This window comes from Phyllostomus hastatus, unplaced genomic scaffold, assembly GCF_019186645.2.
Source record: "Phyllostomus hastatus isolate PE091 unplaced genomic scaffold, TTU_PhHast_1.1 phas_scaffold_555, whole genome shotgun sequence".
Classification (NCBI taxonomy): Eukaryota; Metazoa; Chordata; class Mammalia; order Chiroptera; family Phyllostomidae; genus Phyllostomus; species Phyllostomus hastatus.
The window spans coordinates 1,891,261-1,910,537 of NW_025334036.1; the positions used below are offsets into that span (position 1 = coordinate 1,891,261).

The 19,277-nt window shown below is 56.4% G+C and overlaps 1 protein-coding gene across 2 annotated transcripts in view; it reads right to left on the reverse strand.

Annotated features, from left to right (window-relative positions):
* Positions 1-2,181: 2,181 nt before the first annotated feature.
* The window catches only part of ADAMTSL3 (ADAMTS like 3), a 133,456-nt gene continuing 116,360 nt past the window's right edge, over positions 2,182-19,277 (reverse strand). The window contains exons 24-29 of one of the 2 annotated variants that reach the window (XM_045824996.1): positions 14,940-15,122; positions 11,869-12,052; positions 8,869-9,064; positions 7,705-7,811; positions 4,957-5,171; positions 2,182-4,280 (exon numbers count right to left, since the gene is read on the reverse strand). In XM_045824996.1, coding sequence (XP_045680952.1) covers positions 4,174-4,280; positions 4,957-5,171; positions 7,705-7,811; positions 8,869-9,064; positions 11,869-12,052; positions 14,940-15,122 — 992 coding nt within the window. In that variant the 3' untranslated portion in view covers positions 2,182-4,173. Of the gene's footprint in view, positions 4,281-4,939; positions 5,172-7,704; positions 7,812-8,868; positions 9,065-11,868; positions 12,053-14,939; positions 15,123-19,277 lie in introns of both variants that reach the window. The other variant, XM_045824997.1, reaches the window with a different exon arrangement.

Here is a 19,277-nt window from a genome sequence, read left to right on the forward strand (position 1 = left end):
TTTTGATTATTTCAAAGTAGTTTGTTTTAATTTGCTTGTGTAGGTAGTAGTTAAAATCATGATATGTGAGATTTTATATTTCTCTGCAACATGAATAAAGAAAGCATCAATACAGGAATAAATTTTCATGAAATCGTTTCTGTGCCCAGTCTTCCCTGGAAAATAGAGCTTTTAATAAAGTCTTTTCTAGGTTAAACTGTCCCTAATTTGATATTTTTACCTTATTTAAAAACATTATTGATTTACTTGAGAGAGAGATAGAGAGACATCAATTTGTTGTTCCACTCACTGACACATTCATTGGTGGATTCTTACATGTGCCCAGACCGGGAATTGAACCTGCAACCTTGGTTCATCGACATGATGCTCTAACCACCTGAGCTGCCCAGCCAAGGAAAGGCTTCAGCTTTTTACCTCTGCCCTCAATGGTGTGTTACACAGAGGTGCCCAGTTTCACCCCACGCCGCAGCCTCAGGACTCTCAGCCCCTCCCCTCTCTCCCCTCCCGACCTGCCCGCGACCACAGCAGCTGGAGAGGTGCTCCCGAGGGTGGCCGGGGCTGCTCCACCGTCGCCTCCGATATCCCCACTGGGAGCTCACTCATCTGCGGCCGCTGCAGGAGGCGACGAGGCTCTGGGGCCAGGAGAGGCTGACAGCCGGCACGCGTCACAGACGCGAGTCTGCACAGCGGGACCTGGGTCTTCCTCCCCAGACAGACTAGCGCATGACCGTGTACAGACGACTTACCGTCTCTGAGGCCTGTGTCATGACCTGCAAAACTCACTTCGAAGGACATGTATCCAGAATAGATCAAGAACTTTTGAAATGCAATAGCAGGGAAATATGGCTATAAGATGTAAACAGATGCTTCACCCAACAATACAGACAGCTGGTATTGCTAAGGCTGCTGTAGCCAGACACCGCGAACCGGGCGGCTGCATAAAGCCAGAAGCGCCCGTCTCGCAGTTCCGGTGGCGAGGGGTCGGAGACACAGGCGTCGGCGGCAGAGCTGAGAGAGGCAGGGTCTGCTCTGCCGCGCTCTCCCGGCTTCCAAGGCTGTGCCGCTGTCCTTGGTGCTCCTCGGCCCGCCGACCTCGGCCTTCACCTCCACGTGGTGTGCGCCCCGTCTGCACACATCTGGGTCTGAACTCACGAAAATGCCAGTCACACTGGTGTTCACGGACTTAGGACTTTCACGAACATCATCCCCCCCTCCCCCGACAGCCACATCTTAAATCACCGGCAAAGACCCCGTTTCCAAAGCTCGGCCGGGAGGGGACAGGAGGCAACCGGTAACAGATGGCAAAGCAGCACCTGGGAAGATACTCCACGTCAGGGGGACTTCTCTGAACTGGCAAAGAAGGAAATATCATCTCCCGATGATGCCCGCCGCTCTGTGGAACCTGTGTGGGCCTCCGTGGAAATTAAAAAAAAAAATAGGAGGAGGAGGAGGAAGAGGAGGAGGGAGGAGGGGAGGAAGAGCGGGAGGAGGGGAGGAGAACGGTGATGAATGCCCACGATGGAGACAGCTGAGATGCAAAGCTGCGTACCTCCCGCGTGGCTCGGCCACACCAGGGTGACGTGGTCTCAGAGCTACTGTAAAAAATGATTGATTTGTGTTTTCCACCAGTGACCTTGGCCACGCCAAGGCCGTGAGCGAAGAAGGCAAGTGAAGGGGCATCTCAAGTCCAAGACCAGGACTGTGGTCTGTTAGACTCGCTGCTAATCCCGAGAAACACGACACCCAGGGCTGCGAGGCGGCAGAGACGCATCTCCGGGTGCAACCCTCTCGCCGCAGCCCCCGAACTCCTCACCGTGGACGAAACACGAGGGCGCCCACTGTGCCGCCGGCCCTCGGGACCACCGCCCGCCTGGAGTCCCGCGTCAGGCTATCCGCTGGGCACTTCCTCCCGCCCCTTCTCCCCTCGACTTGCTTTCCACTCCGATCCACAGAACGTACATGAGGGCGTCGAGGGACTTGGAGGAGCCTCCGTGGGGCCCGCCCCGAACCTCGTCGTCGTCACCCACACTCCCGAGGACGAAGCACCGCCTGGGGCGTCCGACCCGTCGGGGGGTGGTCCCAGCGTCACAAGGAGGCAGCCAAGGTGGCAAGACCCACCGCTGCCGCCGAAACACGTCACGCGAATAAGCCACCTGCGTTGATGAGGACGCCACGGAATAATCAGAGTACGTTTATTTCTGAATTACTTAAGGACCACGAGCGAGAGGCGTTCCTCTGCCGCCGTAGAGACAGCAGTAAAACACAGTCCACGGGAACGTCCTCTGCGTGAGAACAGCAAGACAAGGACACTAGCGAATGAGGAACGGCAACTTCAAATACCAAGGCGAATCGGTTTAATAAGAAATTTTGTTAGTAAGAAAAATATATGTCCCACGTCTTTCTTACACACTGTACAAAATAAAATATTGCACCTCCAAGTCCTATGAAGTACATACAAAGAGTATCTTACAGAACGATCTCTCCCTTTTAATTTAAAAACCTTTCCCACAGTCGCGTGCGGGTCGATGAGCAGTGTCCGACCCACGCCCCCGTCCCATCCCGTCCCGGCCGCCAGCCCTCCACGTACAGTAGTGATCATCACAGTGTCAGCGAGGCTGAAGTGCGGGGGGAGGACCCGGTGGAGAGACCCAGCGAGCGGGCCCACAGACAGGCCACCAAACGCGCCGCTCGCTCACGAGCGACCAGGGACGAGGCCCCGCGCCCCCTGCCTCGCGTCCCTTCGCGGTCGTGAGTGCCGGCGGCTGGGACAGTGAACTGAAGAAGCAGGGACACTTATTTCGGGCCGTGGGACAGCGAAAGCCATACCTGGCGGAATGTTCGGGAAAGAGCCCCATAACAAACCCAGCTTCGGAACTGACAATTGACTGCCAGACCCAAAGTATCCTGCAGTGACACTGACTCCAAGCCCGGACCTCGTCACCGTCACCGACGCCAGCTCTGGCCCGTCTGGACCAACCCACGTCTGAGCGGACCCGGCCCTGCCCCCAGTCCCTCAGCCAACCCTAGCCTCAGCCCTAACTTCACTTCCAGTCCCACCGAACCCAATCCTCCGGAAAGGAAAACGCACCCTAACCACAGCCACCAAACCCGGCCTCGAACCCTCGTCCTCACGGTGACTTCCAGCCTAACTCTAATCTCGCTTTCGATTTGCTGGAGAAAAAAAAAAAAAAAAAAGAGTTCCAATTACAAAACAGTTACATACCATCAACGATTTTTTTTCCAACTGCCACGTTTCATATTTAGATTACCTCCTTATAACTGTTCCAGAGTAAAAGTCCTTAGGAATACCACTCTGTGCATAAATTAGGCGTGATAAGGCTTTGGTTTTCTGTGTGTGTGCAAGAAAGGAGCGCTCAGAAAAAGTTCCATTCACAGCTCTGACCGCGTCGCGTATACTTCACAATCAGTAGGAAACGCTAACCTTCCCTCTCCTTCGGTCCCCAAGGTGCCTCGCTGGGTCCCAGGCAGGTTCGCGCAGTTGTGAACACGGCAGCCACACTCTCGCTTGCGCCCGCGGGGTCTTCAAGAGCAAGAACGAGGTGGCCTCCCCGCCCCTGCCCGCTGCCCCCCATAATCCTGGGACCAGTCGGTGTTCCAAGCCTGGCCACAGTGACCGTGTCTTTTCTCACAGACTCAAGGATCCATAGAAACCCCACGAGTGCCAACACATGGGGAACCACCAGCCAGAGCTCCTCAAAACGTAAATGCCGTGTGAACATCCAGACACCGTAAGACTCGAGAGAACAGGAAGCCGCCGCTGGCGGCGTCTCCCAAGTCTCCGGTGCTCTGCGCTACTCTGGTCTGCACGCCCCGGGGAGCAGCAGGATGTGACCTCGCACACGCGTGGTCTCCGGTGACCGCCTGCTGCGAAGGAGCCGAGGCGGTCCCACGCGCCACGGCATGCCTGCTGGCGTGTTCGGGCTGGTCCGGGAACACGCCACATGACACGTCATGCACCGTGAAAAACCGCCGGTGGAAAACGACAAAAACTGTGATGGTGCGGGGACCGGACCGGGGGCGGGACGGCAGGGTCTGGAGTGTTTGAAGAAGCACACGCGTGCGGACCGGCTGCGCGGCGGAGAGCGCTCGGGCGTCTGTTTCTGTCGCGTCTTCGCACAGTGGGCGGGCGTCCCGGCCAGCCCCTCCCGGGGCTCACCCGGCCTGGCACGGCCCGCAGCACCTCTGCCGGTGCAGGGCCAGCGAGCACAGGCGGAGGTGCTTCACAGACGGGCAGGAGTCAGCTGTGTCTGTGCAGTTTCCTGCGAACGGGAGACAACGGGACAGAAACAGACCCGTGGGCGTTGAACCCGCGGCGCATGAGCGTCTACCCAGCTAAACACCGTCGGCCTTTACGGAAATCACACACACGGAGACCACGGAGCACGGGGAGGAGCGTGGGCTCTTTGCGCTGGTCGGAAGCGCCCTGCAGTCACTGCTGTACGAGACCGGGGGCTGAGCTTCCTGCTCCCCGGGGACCTCGCGGCCCTTCTGGCCCAGGCCGTCCCTCTCGGCGCCCAGAGCAGCACCGCTTAGCTTCTGCAGGGTCCCAGACCCTCCCCTGCTGTGACCCTCCCCCCAACGGAAGTTCGTATATGATCGAACTTCCCGCATGACGTCAGGGCATCTGCTACCTGCTCAGTCCCACCTACGGGTCCCAGTCGAAGGGGGGAGACCACCAGGCGCAGGACGGCGGCAGCCCACGCTCCTCGGAAGGCAGTGAGCAGTGCCCCCGCGCCCTGCTGACTCAACTGCCGCGTCTCTGAAGAGAGACACGCGCGTGTTGCTCGCCCGTCAAAGCAGCTCCTGTTCCCCGTCCCACACGCCGCGTGCACCCTGAGCGAGCCCTCAGACACGACACTGACGAGGCACCCACACGAGGGTCTGGTTCAGGCAGGGTTGGGGGGGGCAGTCGTGATACCTGGGAGGGGTACATACTGTCACAGGACGGCCCCCCGCAGTGCTGCCAGGACACCGGCTTCTTCCCGGGCGGACAGTACGTCTGGGCCACGGGCCTGCAGCTCCCGCTGTGCACGCAGTCCACTCTCCGGGACTGGAAGCCCCGGCCGCAGGCCGCCGTGCAGGGCCTCCACGGGCCGGCGTGCCAGCACGCGTCACAGGCCCCCAACGAGCAGTTCCTCCCGGACGTGGGGCTGACGGGGACAGAGCAAAAAAAAAAAGGAAAAAAGAAAATGGGAAAAGTGAGTGTCACTTCCTGCTGTGAATCAAGCTTTCACCTGAACACATTTTCAACGGATCACGGGTTTGACGATGAGGAGCGCCCAGTGTACCAGGAAGCGGGGTTGCGGCGCTGGCGGCTGACTGTCCTGCAGGGTAGCGGGGCTGCCGTGACCGTAACAGAGGCAGCGGACGGTGCGTTGCCGCTAACTTCCAACGTCACGGCATGCACCTTGAAAGACGCCTTTAGGCGAGGAAGCAAAGCGTGACTCACAAAACACACCGAATCTGTCAGCGCGCTTCAAGTCTTGTGTTTATAAGCACCTGGGGTGCACATGTTTCTGTTCCGGTGTGGATATGAATTTGCACGTGCGCCGTGCTGTCTGCTGCGAGATATGCTCTGTGGCGCACACTGGGGCTGCAGCACACCCTGAACTCAGGTCTGACAGAGACCGCTGGGGGGAGGAAGCGACCCCTGGTTCCTTCCCCTTCCCAAAGGAACAGGGAGCTGATGAACGTGCTCTGATTTTTTTAGGAGGTATTTTCACCCTGGAGCCACCCCACTTTGGGGGGGGGTGCCCTCGTTCCACAGGCCGGGGCTCCTGGACAGTATGCTCTCACTACCAAAGGATGTCCCCCCGACCCAAAGCTGACCGTCAGAGCACGCTCACTTGAGCTGGTTCAGTAACTGTCTCTCTCCCGAGAATCAGGAAGACTCGGGAGTCTGGGGTGGTGGGGGCCATATTTGGCCACACAGGTCAGAGAGGTGGGGAACAGGAAGAGACAGTGTTCAGAAAGAACAGAGAATGCAGCAGAAACATAGCTGCAAAAATGAGGGGCAAAAAGCCCCCCACGGCCAGCTCCTGCCTTGGTTACGGTCTTTTCTGAGGTCTGATGGCATCCCCCCTTCGGATTCCACAAGGAGAGCAGAGAGGACACTGGGAAGGTAGGAAGAGAAAATCGTGATAATCTGAAATTCTCTAAGGGGTGCAATGCCCAGATCAGCCAGGAGGGGGAGACGCCATCCAAGTGTTCACATAATACTGTCACAGCCAACCATATCTCAAATAATCAGATGGCCATAGCAATGGAATGAGGTGACATTAAGTGCAATTAAAAAGAATAAACTGCCCTGGCTGGTGTGGTTCAGTGGATTGAGCCCCAGCCTGCGAACCAAAGGGTCACCGGTTTGATTCCCAGTCAGGGCCCATGCCTGGGTTGTGGGCCAGGTCCCCAGCAGGGGGCGCACCAGAGGCAACCGCACACTGACGCTTCTCTCCCTCTCTTTCTCCCTCCCTTCCCCTCTGTCTAAAAATAAAAAATAAATAAGTAAATAAATAAACGGAGTCTGATGTATTAAGATGGGGAAAATGTCTATCACGTATTGGTCAGCAGGAAAAGCAAGTTTCTGAAACACGTGGCTGGTAGGTTAAAAAGCGAGCTCCACCTACGTAGGGCTTTGCGTCGCACACGCATCTTCCAGGAGGCAACGGAGAACATCTGGACGGCACACCGATCTGCGTGCCGCCCCACCCTCTCCGCGAGAGAGGGAACAAGCCCGTCTGCTGAGGGGGCGGGCGGTTGTTGCCGACATTTTCCATCTGAGGAGGACGGCTCTGGCTTGAACCCACTGTGTCGTGGGGGACAGGACACGCGGCCGACATGACGCTGCCGAACCTGACTGCAGGCTCAAGATGGCGACGGAGCCAAGGGTCAAGGTCGCCTCATGTTCTCCAGCAAGACTTGCGATGTGAAGGGGGAGCAGTGAGCAATGGGCTGGGCGTCTTCTGCGACCCAGGCCGCTTACTCCAACTGATCAGAACCTCACAACCACACGTGCACGTGACCCCCCACTTCACAGGCCAGGAGCAGAGCGCCGAAGGTCACCCGGTCAGAGAAAGAAGTCTAAATCGGCTCCATAGGGTGCCCGTGAGGCTCTCTCCTCACGGTCCACTGGGGCGCACGCCGCCGGGACAACGGCGACGCCAGACAGAAGGAGCCTGGGTCTCCAGGTGAGCCCACGCAGCAGAGCTCTTCACCCCAAATCACCGGCCAGCTCAGGCTCCCATGCGGAAGAGAAGCAGACTCCTAACTTGTGTAAGCCCCGGAGCAAGGTAAGTTTATTTCATTCTCTGCTAAACCCCTGCACCCACATCCTAACCAAGCAGAGGAGAGAAGCAGCTCACTGACAACATTAGAAGGTCAAATCTGTAAACCTAAAGGAGATATTATTAGCCTGGACCAACTTTGTGTATCGAGCAAGAAAACATCTGTCTATTCTCAAAGCCCCTCTTTTTGGCGAGCCTCTGGATGGTCAACATCCGCATAATGTGTAACCATCAGTAGCACACATTAATCCCTTCTGGTGTGATGCACACCATTGAGGATGGCTGCGAGAAACCGCGATTTACTAGGAACTGGCCATGAGGGGAGGTGGCTGACAGGCCATCCCGGGCCCTGACCCAGGCGGCGGGAGGGGCCACGCAGTGCTCTGGGGCGGGGCACTACCTGCTTCTTCCGTCGTCATCGCAGCTGGAGGAGTTGGAGCTGCTGTTCCGACAGACCTCAGGATGCTGCTGTATCCTCTCGGCACGGCCCAGGCACCGTTCAGGACACTGGAAGGGAAGCACAGCGGAGGGACGCAACCCTGTGAGCTCACGCCTGCCACCTACAGGCCAGAGCGAGGGAGACAGGCCGCACCACCCTGTGAGCTCACGCCTGCCACCTACAGGCCAGAGCGAGGGAGACAGGCCGCACCACCCTGTGAGCTCACGCCTGCCACCTACAGGTCAGTGCGAGGGAGCCAGGCTGCACCCAAACTGCCCCAACAGCACTGTGATGTTAGACTTGCAGCCTCCAGAACTTTGGGAAAAATAAATTCCTGTTGTTGAAGGCGCCCAGTCTGTGGTCTGTTGCTAAGGCCATCCTAGAAGACTGATCTAGCTCCCTACACAGTGCTTTAAGATTGTTTCCAAATACTTCTCTTGCAACATTAGTTAAGGCGGCCTTTGGGACAGGGTTCTGCACTTCACTGCCCAAGTCGCTCTTGCTCTTTGCTCCTTTCCGCGAAGCCCGCACCGCTCTGCCGCCCCACACCAGGCCACCCCGCAGCTCCTGTGGTCAAAGGCCCCAACCTCGGTGCACCTTCGTACGGAAAGCCAGAGAGACCCTGTGACTTCCAGATGTGGCCCCCGACATCAGACACACATTCGTTTTAGAGACACATCAGATTCCCCCCCTCCAAAAAATTAAAAAAAAAATGTATTAGATGATTTCACCTACATGCGGACTCTAATGAACAAAATAAACAGACACACAAAATAGACACGGACTCGTCGATACAGAGAACAGACTGACGGTTGTCAGGGACGGTTGGTAAAAAAAAAAAGAAAGTGAGGGATTGAGAAGTCCAATTGGTAGCTACAGAAGATGCAAATTTCAGCGCAGGGAATAGAGCCGATAATATGCAATAACTGTGTGTGTTGGGGGGGCCGGGGGGTAGTGGAAATACAGGGGGATCACTGTGTAAAGTGCAGGACTGTCTAACACCTGACACTAACACAGATGAACACAGACAGTCACGCGTCACTGAAAATTAAAAACGTGGAAGCCTGTTGGAGACGGGGCAATGGCAGCGGGCATGCTGTCCGACGCGAGCCCCGTGCGCTGTACCTGGCTCCCCGGTTCGACGACGCACGGGCGGCCGGCGCACGGTCTTCTCCCCGGAGGCCTGCCTTTGGGGTCGCACGCCGCCGCGGGCAGCGCCCGCACGGAGCCGCTGGCCTTGGTGCGCTTGCACGCCACGCGCCGCACACGGAATCCTTCGCCGCAGGACACGGAGCACTCGGACCACGGGCTGGCGAACCACCTGGGGGCGAAAACCACAGGAGCTCAGTGAGGACTGGGGGGGCCGGGCCAGCGCTGTGTCTCGGGGAGCACACGTGCCCGACCTCTGTGGGAGGGGCCCGCGGCTCAGGGGACGCGGGCCTCACTCTCAGACTTCCTCTCGCTCAGGCTCAGGGAGGCACGGAGTCACCAGGGAGAGAGGGCCGGTGTGGGGCTGCTGGGGCAGAGCCGTGGGCAAGTACAGGAGCCCCGTGTGGCCCCGGAGGGTGGAGCAGGGGCAAAGTCAGGTGGAAATGTCAGAAAGGTAGCTTCTGACGCATTGAAACCAAAGGGGAGAAAATACTATTTTTAAAGCCACTATGTACTGTTCGCTCAGCCAGAGGGTCACACGTCATCTTATGTAATCATCACGTTCTTCCCATTCTTATCAGGGGGACACCAGTGTCCACAGGGTTATTAAACAGCTTGGCCGTGGCCGTCGAAGTCACAAGCCGACAGAGCTGGGGTCTGTCTGACCCTCAGGTCACACCTGCGTGGTGGTAGGGGACTGAACGTGGAAGGGGACGGACACCCGCGAGGCACCGGGCGCCCTGTCCGGGAAGGCGTCTGAGCTGCACTGGGATCTTGGGGTGGGGGAAGGGGGTGAATGGGGGGAGGACCCCAACCGGAGGCCTCGAACCTGAGCTCCTCCAAGGGGACCACGGACGCGGATGGGGAGGAATGACGTCTTTGTCACGCAGCGCTAACGGCAGTGGGGCGTTTCCCTCGATCATGACGATGACAGCCACAAAACACAGGAGTATCAGCAAAACCTATGATTTCGTTGCCAACAGATATTTTCACGGGACGTCGAATCGAGGCAGGCGCCTCTACATATCCTTTATGTCCATCGCCACCATTTCAGAAGTAACGTTCCACTAAATTGTCACGTTCAGGGTGTTGCTAGAGAAGCGAATCCACGACAACACCACACATTTCTTTAGTGGTTCAGAATGGGATTCAACATCACTGGCTTTGTTTGGGATGAAAAACATTGTCTTTAACAGGTTTAAAAACCCGTGTTCTGAGAAGAGATCCCCAGGCTTGTGAAGACCCCTCCCTCCATGGAGAGGGGCCCAGGGGTCAACGACCTCTGTCATCTGTCCTGGGTATGACAGGGCAGGGGCGGCAGAGCATTAAACACACCTCCGTTTCCTCCTCCGTGAAACAGGGGCGGCAGTGCCTTCCTCGTGGGTTTGTGCTCAGTAAGTGCAACTAGGATTGTTGTTATTATTAACATTTTGTGGATTTGGGTGCCAGATACTTGGTCGGTGATCTGCTAGGGACCAGGCTATGGAATCATTCGCTCATTCCCTCCACGCGTATTTTTAGAGAGTGCAGACTGGGGTCGGCATCGTGCTGAGGGCCAGGGACAGAGCACAGAGCCAAACAGCCAGGGACTTGCTGTCACAGAAAATGACAGCCCAGTGGGAAGCCAAGACAGATTAATGGCAGTAAGAGCTTTGAAGAACGACGAGGAAACATAAAAAAATAGAGCACAGAGTCCTGGTTTAGGCTGGAGGGTGGAAGTCAGAGAAGGTTTCCCAGAAAAACAGATGCATAGACATAACTATGGGAAAAGAGAGGGAACAGTGTTCTGGGTAGAGGGAACAGAATGCGCAAGGAAATAACTATGGGAAAAGAGAGGGAACAGTGTTCTGGGTAGAGGGAACAGAATGTGCAAAGGCTCTGAGTCAGGAGGGAGAATGGCACATCTAAGGGACAAAAACAAACAAACAGAAAAACCAGTGCAGGTGGAGCTCTGATAACCAGGCTGGAGCAGAGAAGCGACGAGAAGCCTGAGGCCCCAGCACGGAGGCATCCTGAGTCTCTCACACGTTTATTCCACCTGGCAGCAAATCCTCGCTGAGCACTGGTGGTGTGCCAGGCAGTCCTCTTAGACACGAGGGGGTGAACTCATGACAAAATTGTGCTTGAAAAGGCAATTCCGCTCAGAGTGGAAAATGTCCTCGGGGCGGGGGGCGGGGGGAGGAGAACCAGGAGGCTCCCAGGACGATGCTGGCTCGGACCCCAGGGTGACCACAGACGCCTAGGGGAATGGATGGATGCAGGAGAACAAGGGGGCGTCTGGAAGGCTCTGGGGACCAGTCAGGTGGTGGGGGATTGGACATGAGTTTGACTTCAGGTGCTTTTAAAAATGTTTTGGTTTGTGTCATCTATTACATAGAAAGGTGGTCTGTGGCTTTACCTCCAGGGTTGGGGTCCGGGGAACTGCAGAGCACACTAGGAAACCCCCAAGCTCAGCCTGATGATGATGATCGTAAGGACCAGACAGCACCCCCGGGCGGCAGAAAGCCAGTTCCGGGGAGGGGCTACAGGCAGAGGCTCCGAAACCAGAGTGCAGGGCCTCAGGGAGTTTCTCGTCTGTCACACGGGGAACTGGCTACATCGGCCTGCCAGGTACTTGTGCCGCGATCCACAGAAGTCTCCTAGCAGAGTGCCTGGCACAGAGTTCGAATTACGGTGCTTTTTAAAATAAGCAAAAACCCAGCCCTGGCTGGTGCAGCTCAGGGGATTGAGCACCAGCCTATAAACCACAGGGTTGCCGGTTTGATTCCCAGTCAGGGCACAGGCCTGGGTTGCAGGCCAGGTCCCCAGTAGGGGGTGCACAAGAGGCAACCACACACTGATGAGTCTCTCCCTCTTTTTCTCCCTCCCTTCCTCTCTCTGTAAAAATAAATAAAATCTAAAAATATATATTAAAAAAAACAACAACAACAAGCGAATGCCCAGTACTGGTGAGACGGGAAGAGGGGCTCCACGTACCTGGAGGGGCAGTCCCGGACATGGCAGGGCTGGAACCCAGCGCGGGGCTGCGGGAGGTGGCCGCAGAGGTCCTCGCTCACCTCCCGCCCGCCAGCCATCACACACCGCGGCCTCTGCACGCGGCCTCCCGCGCGGCCACAGGTGGCCGAGCACGGCGTCCAGTTCCCAAGCTTCCAGAAAGGCTCTGCAGGAGGGAAGCGCAGTGTCACCGCAGCCCCCCCCACCCCGGGAGACAGGACGTCGGGCTGGGCCGGACGTGGCCCAGGGCCACCGCGGGCTGTTCGCTGCCCGGCTGCCTGCCCGTGTCTTTGCGTAGCGCGCAGGGAGCCGGCCGTCACGGAGGGCGAGGGGGTCCCTCAAACCTCATGTCCCCCCAGCGAACTGAGTGGAGTAACTGGTGTGAGTGGCGGCCGGGAGGGGACCCTCGGACCGCGGCCTGAGACAGGGCTCTCAGCCCGATCCGCCAGAAACAACCCAGGGACTGGGAGGAGGTGCATGGGAGCCTCCTCAGTTTCCTCCGGCAGAGCCAGGAGCACGGGGGAGGTCGGCCCCTCCAGGGTGTTCCGGCGGGGTCCGGCTTCTCCAACGTGGGTCAGGTGGCCCGGCCGGGTGGCTCAGCTGGTTGGAGCATCATCCCGCACACACCAAAGGGTTGCAGGTTCGATCCCCGATCAGGGTACATACAGGAGGCAATGAACTGATCCATGTTTCTCTCTCCCCCCCTCCCCCACTTCCTCTGTCTGTTAAATCAACAAACACAACCTCAGGTGAGGATTTTAAAAAAGTGGGTCAGGTGGAGACACGGAAGATGGCTCAGCAAGGGCGAGGGCTTGAGTGGGAAGGTCAAAGGGGCATGGCCACCCCTTCTCCCTCTGCACTGACGCAGACTCTGAACCTCAGGCCGATCCTGCCGCGGCACGGACGGTTCTCCCCGAGGACATCCTCCCTGAGGACATCCGGACAGGCAGGCATGGGAGTGGCCTTCCGGGAGCGGAAGCAGGTCGCCCGCCCTCCACAGTTACGGCTCCCGCACTCCCGGCCCACTGCCCACAGCCTCTCCCGCCCCTTTGACCCGCGGCAGGAAGATGAGCCGGGACGTGACGAGGGCGGATCTGTGTGCGACCACGGAAGAAGGCACCAGATTCTCCTGCCGTCATCACCGCCATTGGTGGCCTCCCTCCCGCCGCCAGGCGATTCAGTGCGTTCCCCAGTGGTCCCTCCCGACGTCTGCACTCCGGCCTGAGCTGCACATGGCAGCACTGGAAAAGCAGGGTGCTACGTGTTCTTCAGTGGGGCCTAGTGTTGCTGTTTCTTTCAAACAATGTTCACAAAAATACCCAGGTTTATGGGGAACCGTCCCGGTGACAGGTACAGAATTAGGCACGGTCCCCTCCATATTTTTCACTGAATCCCTGTGCTCGTCTCGTGAATGAGACGGTTTTTACTCACACCCCGTGTGTCGGTCTCAGGAGGTGGGGTTGTTGGGGGGCGCCCAGGCTCCATCCGCAGCTGGAACCCCGACGAGTGGGGCCGGGCCCCTGGGCGCCCCCCACCCTCCTTCCGCCACCGGAGGACGTGGCCCAGAGAGGCGGCCTCTGACCCGGGAAGCCAGCTCTCACCGGCCACGGGTCTGCTGGCGTCTCGATCCTGGACCTTCAGCCTCCAGACCCACGAGAAATAAATAAATGTCTGGTGTGTGCACAAGCCGCCCGGTGCACGGTCTTGTGCTGCAGCAGCCGAACGGACTGAGACTCATGAGGAATGAACGGGTAATACAGCGCCTGTACCAACGGCTGTGTCGTGTGCGAGAGGGAAGAAGAAACTCGGGCTCCCTCGGGAGTGGTGCCCGCCGGAGTGCGGCCGGTCGGGCCATCGCATGGGTGTCGTGATGTCTAGTTTTCATTTGAACCTGTCGCCTAACTTGCCCTACGGTGTGCTTGAGTGTGACACTGTTATATCCCAGAATGGCACGCTAATGATTTCGTAGTGAAAGATTTTGTGGTTACAAAGGAGTGCTTTGTGTGTGTGTGTGTGTGTGTGTGTGTGTGTGTGTGCTGGCCCCTGTAGGTTTTATAAATCACAGGAGGGGGGTTGCTGACGGACAGCCGGGCACTGCTCTCCCTGCATCCCGGGAGCCGGAGGCCTGGGAATGCTGCCTCTCCATCCCAGTCCGCGGAGTTATAGTCCGTGGGGTGCATTCTGTGAAGGAGGGGCGCTCGCTCCAGAGTTCAACGGTTGAGATGGTGCAGCCTCTGTTGTTCCTGCGTAGTCGGCACAATCCAGCACAGGCTCCAAAAGCGTGTCTGTGTGTCCCGGGTTCACCCGCTTTTGAGCTACAAGGACCCCAGACCCTCAGCACTGCTGACCACCCGTCGTTGCAGAATGGCTGGTCTTCTTAACGCCGCCTCTCTCGCTTGGCCTCCCGGAGCGCTCTGCAAGCTCGGAGCACTTAGGCTAGGTTCTCCGTGCCAAGCACGGAGCTATAACTCAGTTAGTGCGTGCGGAGAATTAAGTTTGTGAGAAGAAGAAGAAAAAAATGGGAAAGAATTGATTCCAGAACTCGTAGCCCATCTTCCCTCTCCCAACATTGGCGAGAACCTGGACGCAGGAACCCTCACACCTGTGTGAGCACACGCCGCGATGCCCGCTTGGGGGATGGGAGCTCTGTGGGCTTCCCAAGGAGTGAGTTCTCTATCGAAAACACGCCCACATAGAAGGAGCAAGTGGGATCACAGAAGACGGAGGGGCCAGGGGCCAGGGGCCAGAAGACGGAGGGCTGAGGGGAGAAGGAAGGAATGAGGCCGGGACCCCCCAGTGAGTGGGGGACAACATCCAGTTAGGCTGCAGGTGGGGTCTGGAGCGAGGCCGGTGTGTAGACGCAGGAGGTACAGGGGCCTGAACCTGGGCAGGAACGTGGACCTCCCAGAGCGGGCATTAGGCAGAAAGTTGCAGCTTTGTCGTTAATAGTTAAAACCACTCCCAGTCCCTTGCGTTTCCCCAACCCCAGAGGCAACTCCCCGGTCTGTCGGCCGGGAAGCACATGAAGGACCGCCAGAACAGCGGACGCTTACCCAGGAGGCTCAGGACCGAGGTCGCCGCCGCCTTCCCGAGCGCGTTGCTGGCCCTGCAGACGTAGGTTCCTTGGCTTCGCGGGGACACGCTCTGCAGCCACAGCGACCCGTCCACGAGCACGGAGACGTCGTCGCCCAGAGGCCCCCCTCTCCTCGCCCACCTCACCGTGGGCCGCGGGACACCTTGGGAAGAAAAACGAGTGTGACGAAGGCAGAGTCCTTTCAGAACGGACCGTAGGACCAGAACCACCGAGTGAGTGTGCCTCACATGGCCCAGCCAAGGGGCTGAATCACCTGTAAGGAGAAAAACGGCTATTTCTGTTTCTGTAGCTTCCTTACGACAGGACAGGTGGGGGGGTGGGGGGGGGTTCCCATTGCAGCAAAGTGCTCCAGTCCACTGAGCATCTGATTGGTTTACAGGTCAAAGAGGCGGAGCCAAAGCGGGTGGCACAGAAGGAAGAGGCATTTGACCTTGACGTGGGGAGGGAGGTCGGGAAAGAGGAGCTGGGGAAGCCAGGGTGACCCTGGAGACAGAAGTCCCCCCCCAGGGCTGGGCTGTCGCAAAGGCGTCTTTGGAAAACAAAGTGCCTAAAGTGGATCTTTACGCTGTTCTCCATGCACACGCAGTGAAGTGCTCCTCCTCCTTTGGGAGGGGTGTGAGCTGCTCAGGGGAACAGATTCTGTTCATTACCGCTCTTGTAGAAGAGGGTCCTTTCAGGGAACACGAAAAGCCGTGTGTCTGGGTCGCTGTTGTGAGGGGCGGAGACTGTGGGTAGCATCTCTGGAGACAGAGGGGAGCATGAGGAACTGAAGGAATGTCTCCCCCCAAAACGTGAGGAGAGGAAGGGGAGGAAGGTGGAGGGTAAGGAGAGCGGGGAGCAGGCGATGCAATAAAAGGAGATACGCTGGATGCCTTGATCCCTGACCCCTGAATCTTCGGTCTTGCTCTAAAAGTCTGCCACGGCCCTGGCCAGGTAGCTCAGCCAGTTAGAGCATCATCTCAATGCGCCAAGGTGGCGGGTTCAATCCCCAGTCAGGGCATATGCAAGAATCAACCAATAAGTGCATCAATAAGTGGAACAACAAATCGATGTTTCTCTCTTTCTACTTTCCTCTCTGTAAAAATCAATAAATAAAAAAATTTAATTCATAAAAAATTTGCAAAATGCTTGGTAATAATGGATGTCTTGCTATGAGTAGACACTAGTGCAGACAGTGAGTTTTGCCTCTTGGTTGATGGAGGGCAAAAGAGAGACAGAGCCAGAGGCGGAGGGCCCAGGCGGGGTCAGCCAGCCAGGACGGGCACCGGTGGGCACCCGCAGGCTTTGCAGGCTCCAAACTGGGGAACTGCAGGGGTCAGAGACAATCACACTTGAACCTGACCCTGACAATGGCAAGGCTGGGCCACTGGGTTCAGACAGACAGTCAGAGTCCTCCTGTACAAAGAACAACAGTGCACAGAACAAAGCCTGGTGAGTTTTCAGATGCACACAGAGAGGCCAAGGTCTCCCGGGCCGTGGAAAGAAGCATCTAGAAGCATTGTGACCAGGTGACCATCCCCAAAGCATCGGAGGGCCCAGGGGAAATCCAGACGGGACCTTTCAGACCGCTGCTCTCCCCGCTCTCCCCAAACTGCAAGTGTCTGCTCTGTGGAAACAGCTAGAAGACGTCAGAAGGCGTTCCACCGTATTTATGTAACCTCAGAGACAGGCCGTTTCCCCCAGGACACACGGCGCTGAAATATCCAACACACTCTCTTTCCACAGTGCGGAGGTTATTCTTGGAAGGCAACCGCAGTGGGAAAAACAAAGTTCGGGTCTGGAGGGACTAGGAAGCAGGCGTCACAGAACGTCTGCCCCTCCGGGGTGTCTTTAAAACAGTCACTGTTGCCCTGGCTGGCGTAGCTCAGTGCATTGAGCGCGGGCTGCAAACCAAAGTGTTGCAGGTTCGATTCCCAGTCAGGGCACATGCCTGGGTTGTAGGCCACGGCCCCCAGCAACCGCACATGGATGTTTCTCTCTCTCTCTCTCTTTCTCCCTCCCTTCCCTCTCTAAAAATAAATAAATAAAATCTTTAAAAAACACACACACACATCGGGATGTGGACGGACAAACAGTTCTGCACACAAGAAAAACCAGCCCGGGCTTGGCAACGGCGAACCGAACGCACGGACGGAATCTTCAAGCACCTGTGACAGCCCCCCCGACGGAGCCAGGGCCAGGGCAGGCGGTCGCTGAGGAGGCTCCCGCACGACACGCAGAAGCAGGAGAGAAGCAACCAGGGTGGCTGGGACAGGGGTGGTAGTAGCCTTTTGGAGTGGGGGAAGAGGTGTTCAATGTCCTTAAGACATAACTGTAGCTATTTCAAGAATTTTCTATGGTTTACGAAAGAGATCAACGGAGTAAAGGGGATAAATATCAAAAACCACAGATTGAGAAAATGAGGGAGCTTTCCCTTAGAACACAGTGGAAGCAGCAACACGTTCTGTTCATAAAACTGGTAAGAAGATCATTCTCACATTTTCTTTCCTTCTTTCCTTTTTTAATTTTTTTTTGGAAATCATTACCCAATGATTAGAGAGAGAGAGAAAGATCCTTGATCAGATAGAAACATTGATCAGTTGCTTCCCTTACATGCCCTGACTGGGAATCGAACCTGCAACCTTATGGTGTATGGGCCGACGCCCAACCAGCTGAGCCACCCGGCCAGGAGAGGTTTTCTTTTTAAGTATTCTGAAAACTATATGTGAAATTTTGTGGATAAATGTGTTTTTCTGGAGACATAGGCCTTTTTTTTTTTTTGGCGGGGCGGCCAAAGGGACTTGTGACAAGGATGTTAAATCACTAACCACTAAATTCCACCCTATATAACATAAACCGGTATTCACCGGACGGGGGGAAACAACTGTCAGAGAGATGAGGCTCCGTTTAGGAATCCACCCGCGTTCTCTTGCTGCACCACAAGAATGTCCTCCAAACCCTCCCCCGCAAGGGAAACTATTAAACGCAGTGCAGGGAGGTAATAATTCACTCTGACACGAGAAAAACACTTTAGAGCAAAAACAGAGATCAGCTGTACCTTCAGTGAGCTTAAGAACAAGAAACACAAGCAGCGCAGAACACGCAGAACGCACAGAACACACACACACACATACACACACACCCCACTCTCCCTGGGCATCAGTGAACAAAATGTGTTGCTCTTTACTGGTCCTTTTCCTCAGACGGAACTTCCCTTTCTCACCAGAAGGTGGCAGAGAGGGTGCAGTTAAAACTTTTTTCCCTCCCATCTTTAGAAGAAGCTGTTTTTGTTTTTTTTTTTTAAGAGCAAAACAAGTAACTCTTGCCACTTAGAACTGTTAACCTTTAGAAATACAGGTTTGTGGGTCTGATTATTGAACATAGTTATTAGAAATGCCCTCGCCAAGCCCTGGCTTACTGTGGCTCCATGGACTGAGTGCCGGCCTGCAAACCTAAAGGTCGCCAGTTCAATCCCCAGTCAGAGCACATGCATGGGTTGTGCGCCAGGACCCCCGTAGGGGGCGCGTGAGAGACAACTGATCAATGTTATCTCTTGCACATCAATGTTTCTCTCCCTCTCTTTCTCCCTCCCTTCCCTTCTCTCTAAACAGAAATAAATAAAATCTTAAAAAAAAAACAAAAAGAAATACCCTCTCCGAGTGGGTAGAGACCATCGCTCTGCGTGTCTATACCGCGCAGGTGAAACCAAACACAGGTGACTCCAGCAGAAACTGTGACCCCGTGTGAAAGGCACGACTGGATGAACTCATCGTAAGTAGCAGTGAGAAATGTCTGAAGGGCAACTGGAAAATTGCAGAGACATGCGAACGTACTACTGACTTTCTGACATCGCCTCCATGTGCAACATGGAAATGTGACTCCATACGGCAGCACTGGAGTCTGCGGATGGGACAGTGCTCTCATCTGTGGGACGAAAAGTCCTTTCTTCCACGAACATAGCACACTTCCCACTTCAGGGCGGGGCGGGGCGGGGCGGGGCGGGGCGGGGGGCGTCCTAGGCAAGCTAGCGACGGAACTGTCTGGAAAACACACATTTCCTGTCCCTCCAGCGACTTCCTCGCCTGTCTTCAAGAAGACAGCTCTCTGTGAAGGGCTGACTTAGCTCCAGCTTCTGCCTACCAGGAAAGACAGTGAGGTCACTACAGGTTTATTGAAAACGGCACAGAACTCGAAACAAGGCGGGTTTATTTTTAAAAGGGAAGGATGCCCGCTGTGTGTCTGAGGCCCGGTGCACAGGACATGCCTGCCAGGTCGGGCGGGGGGGGGTAGGGACAGAGCGGGGCGGTGTGTCAGGGGG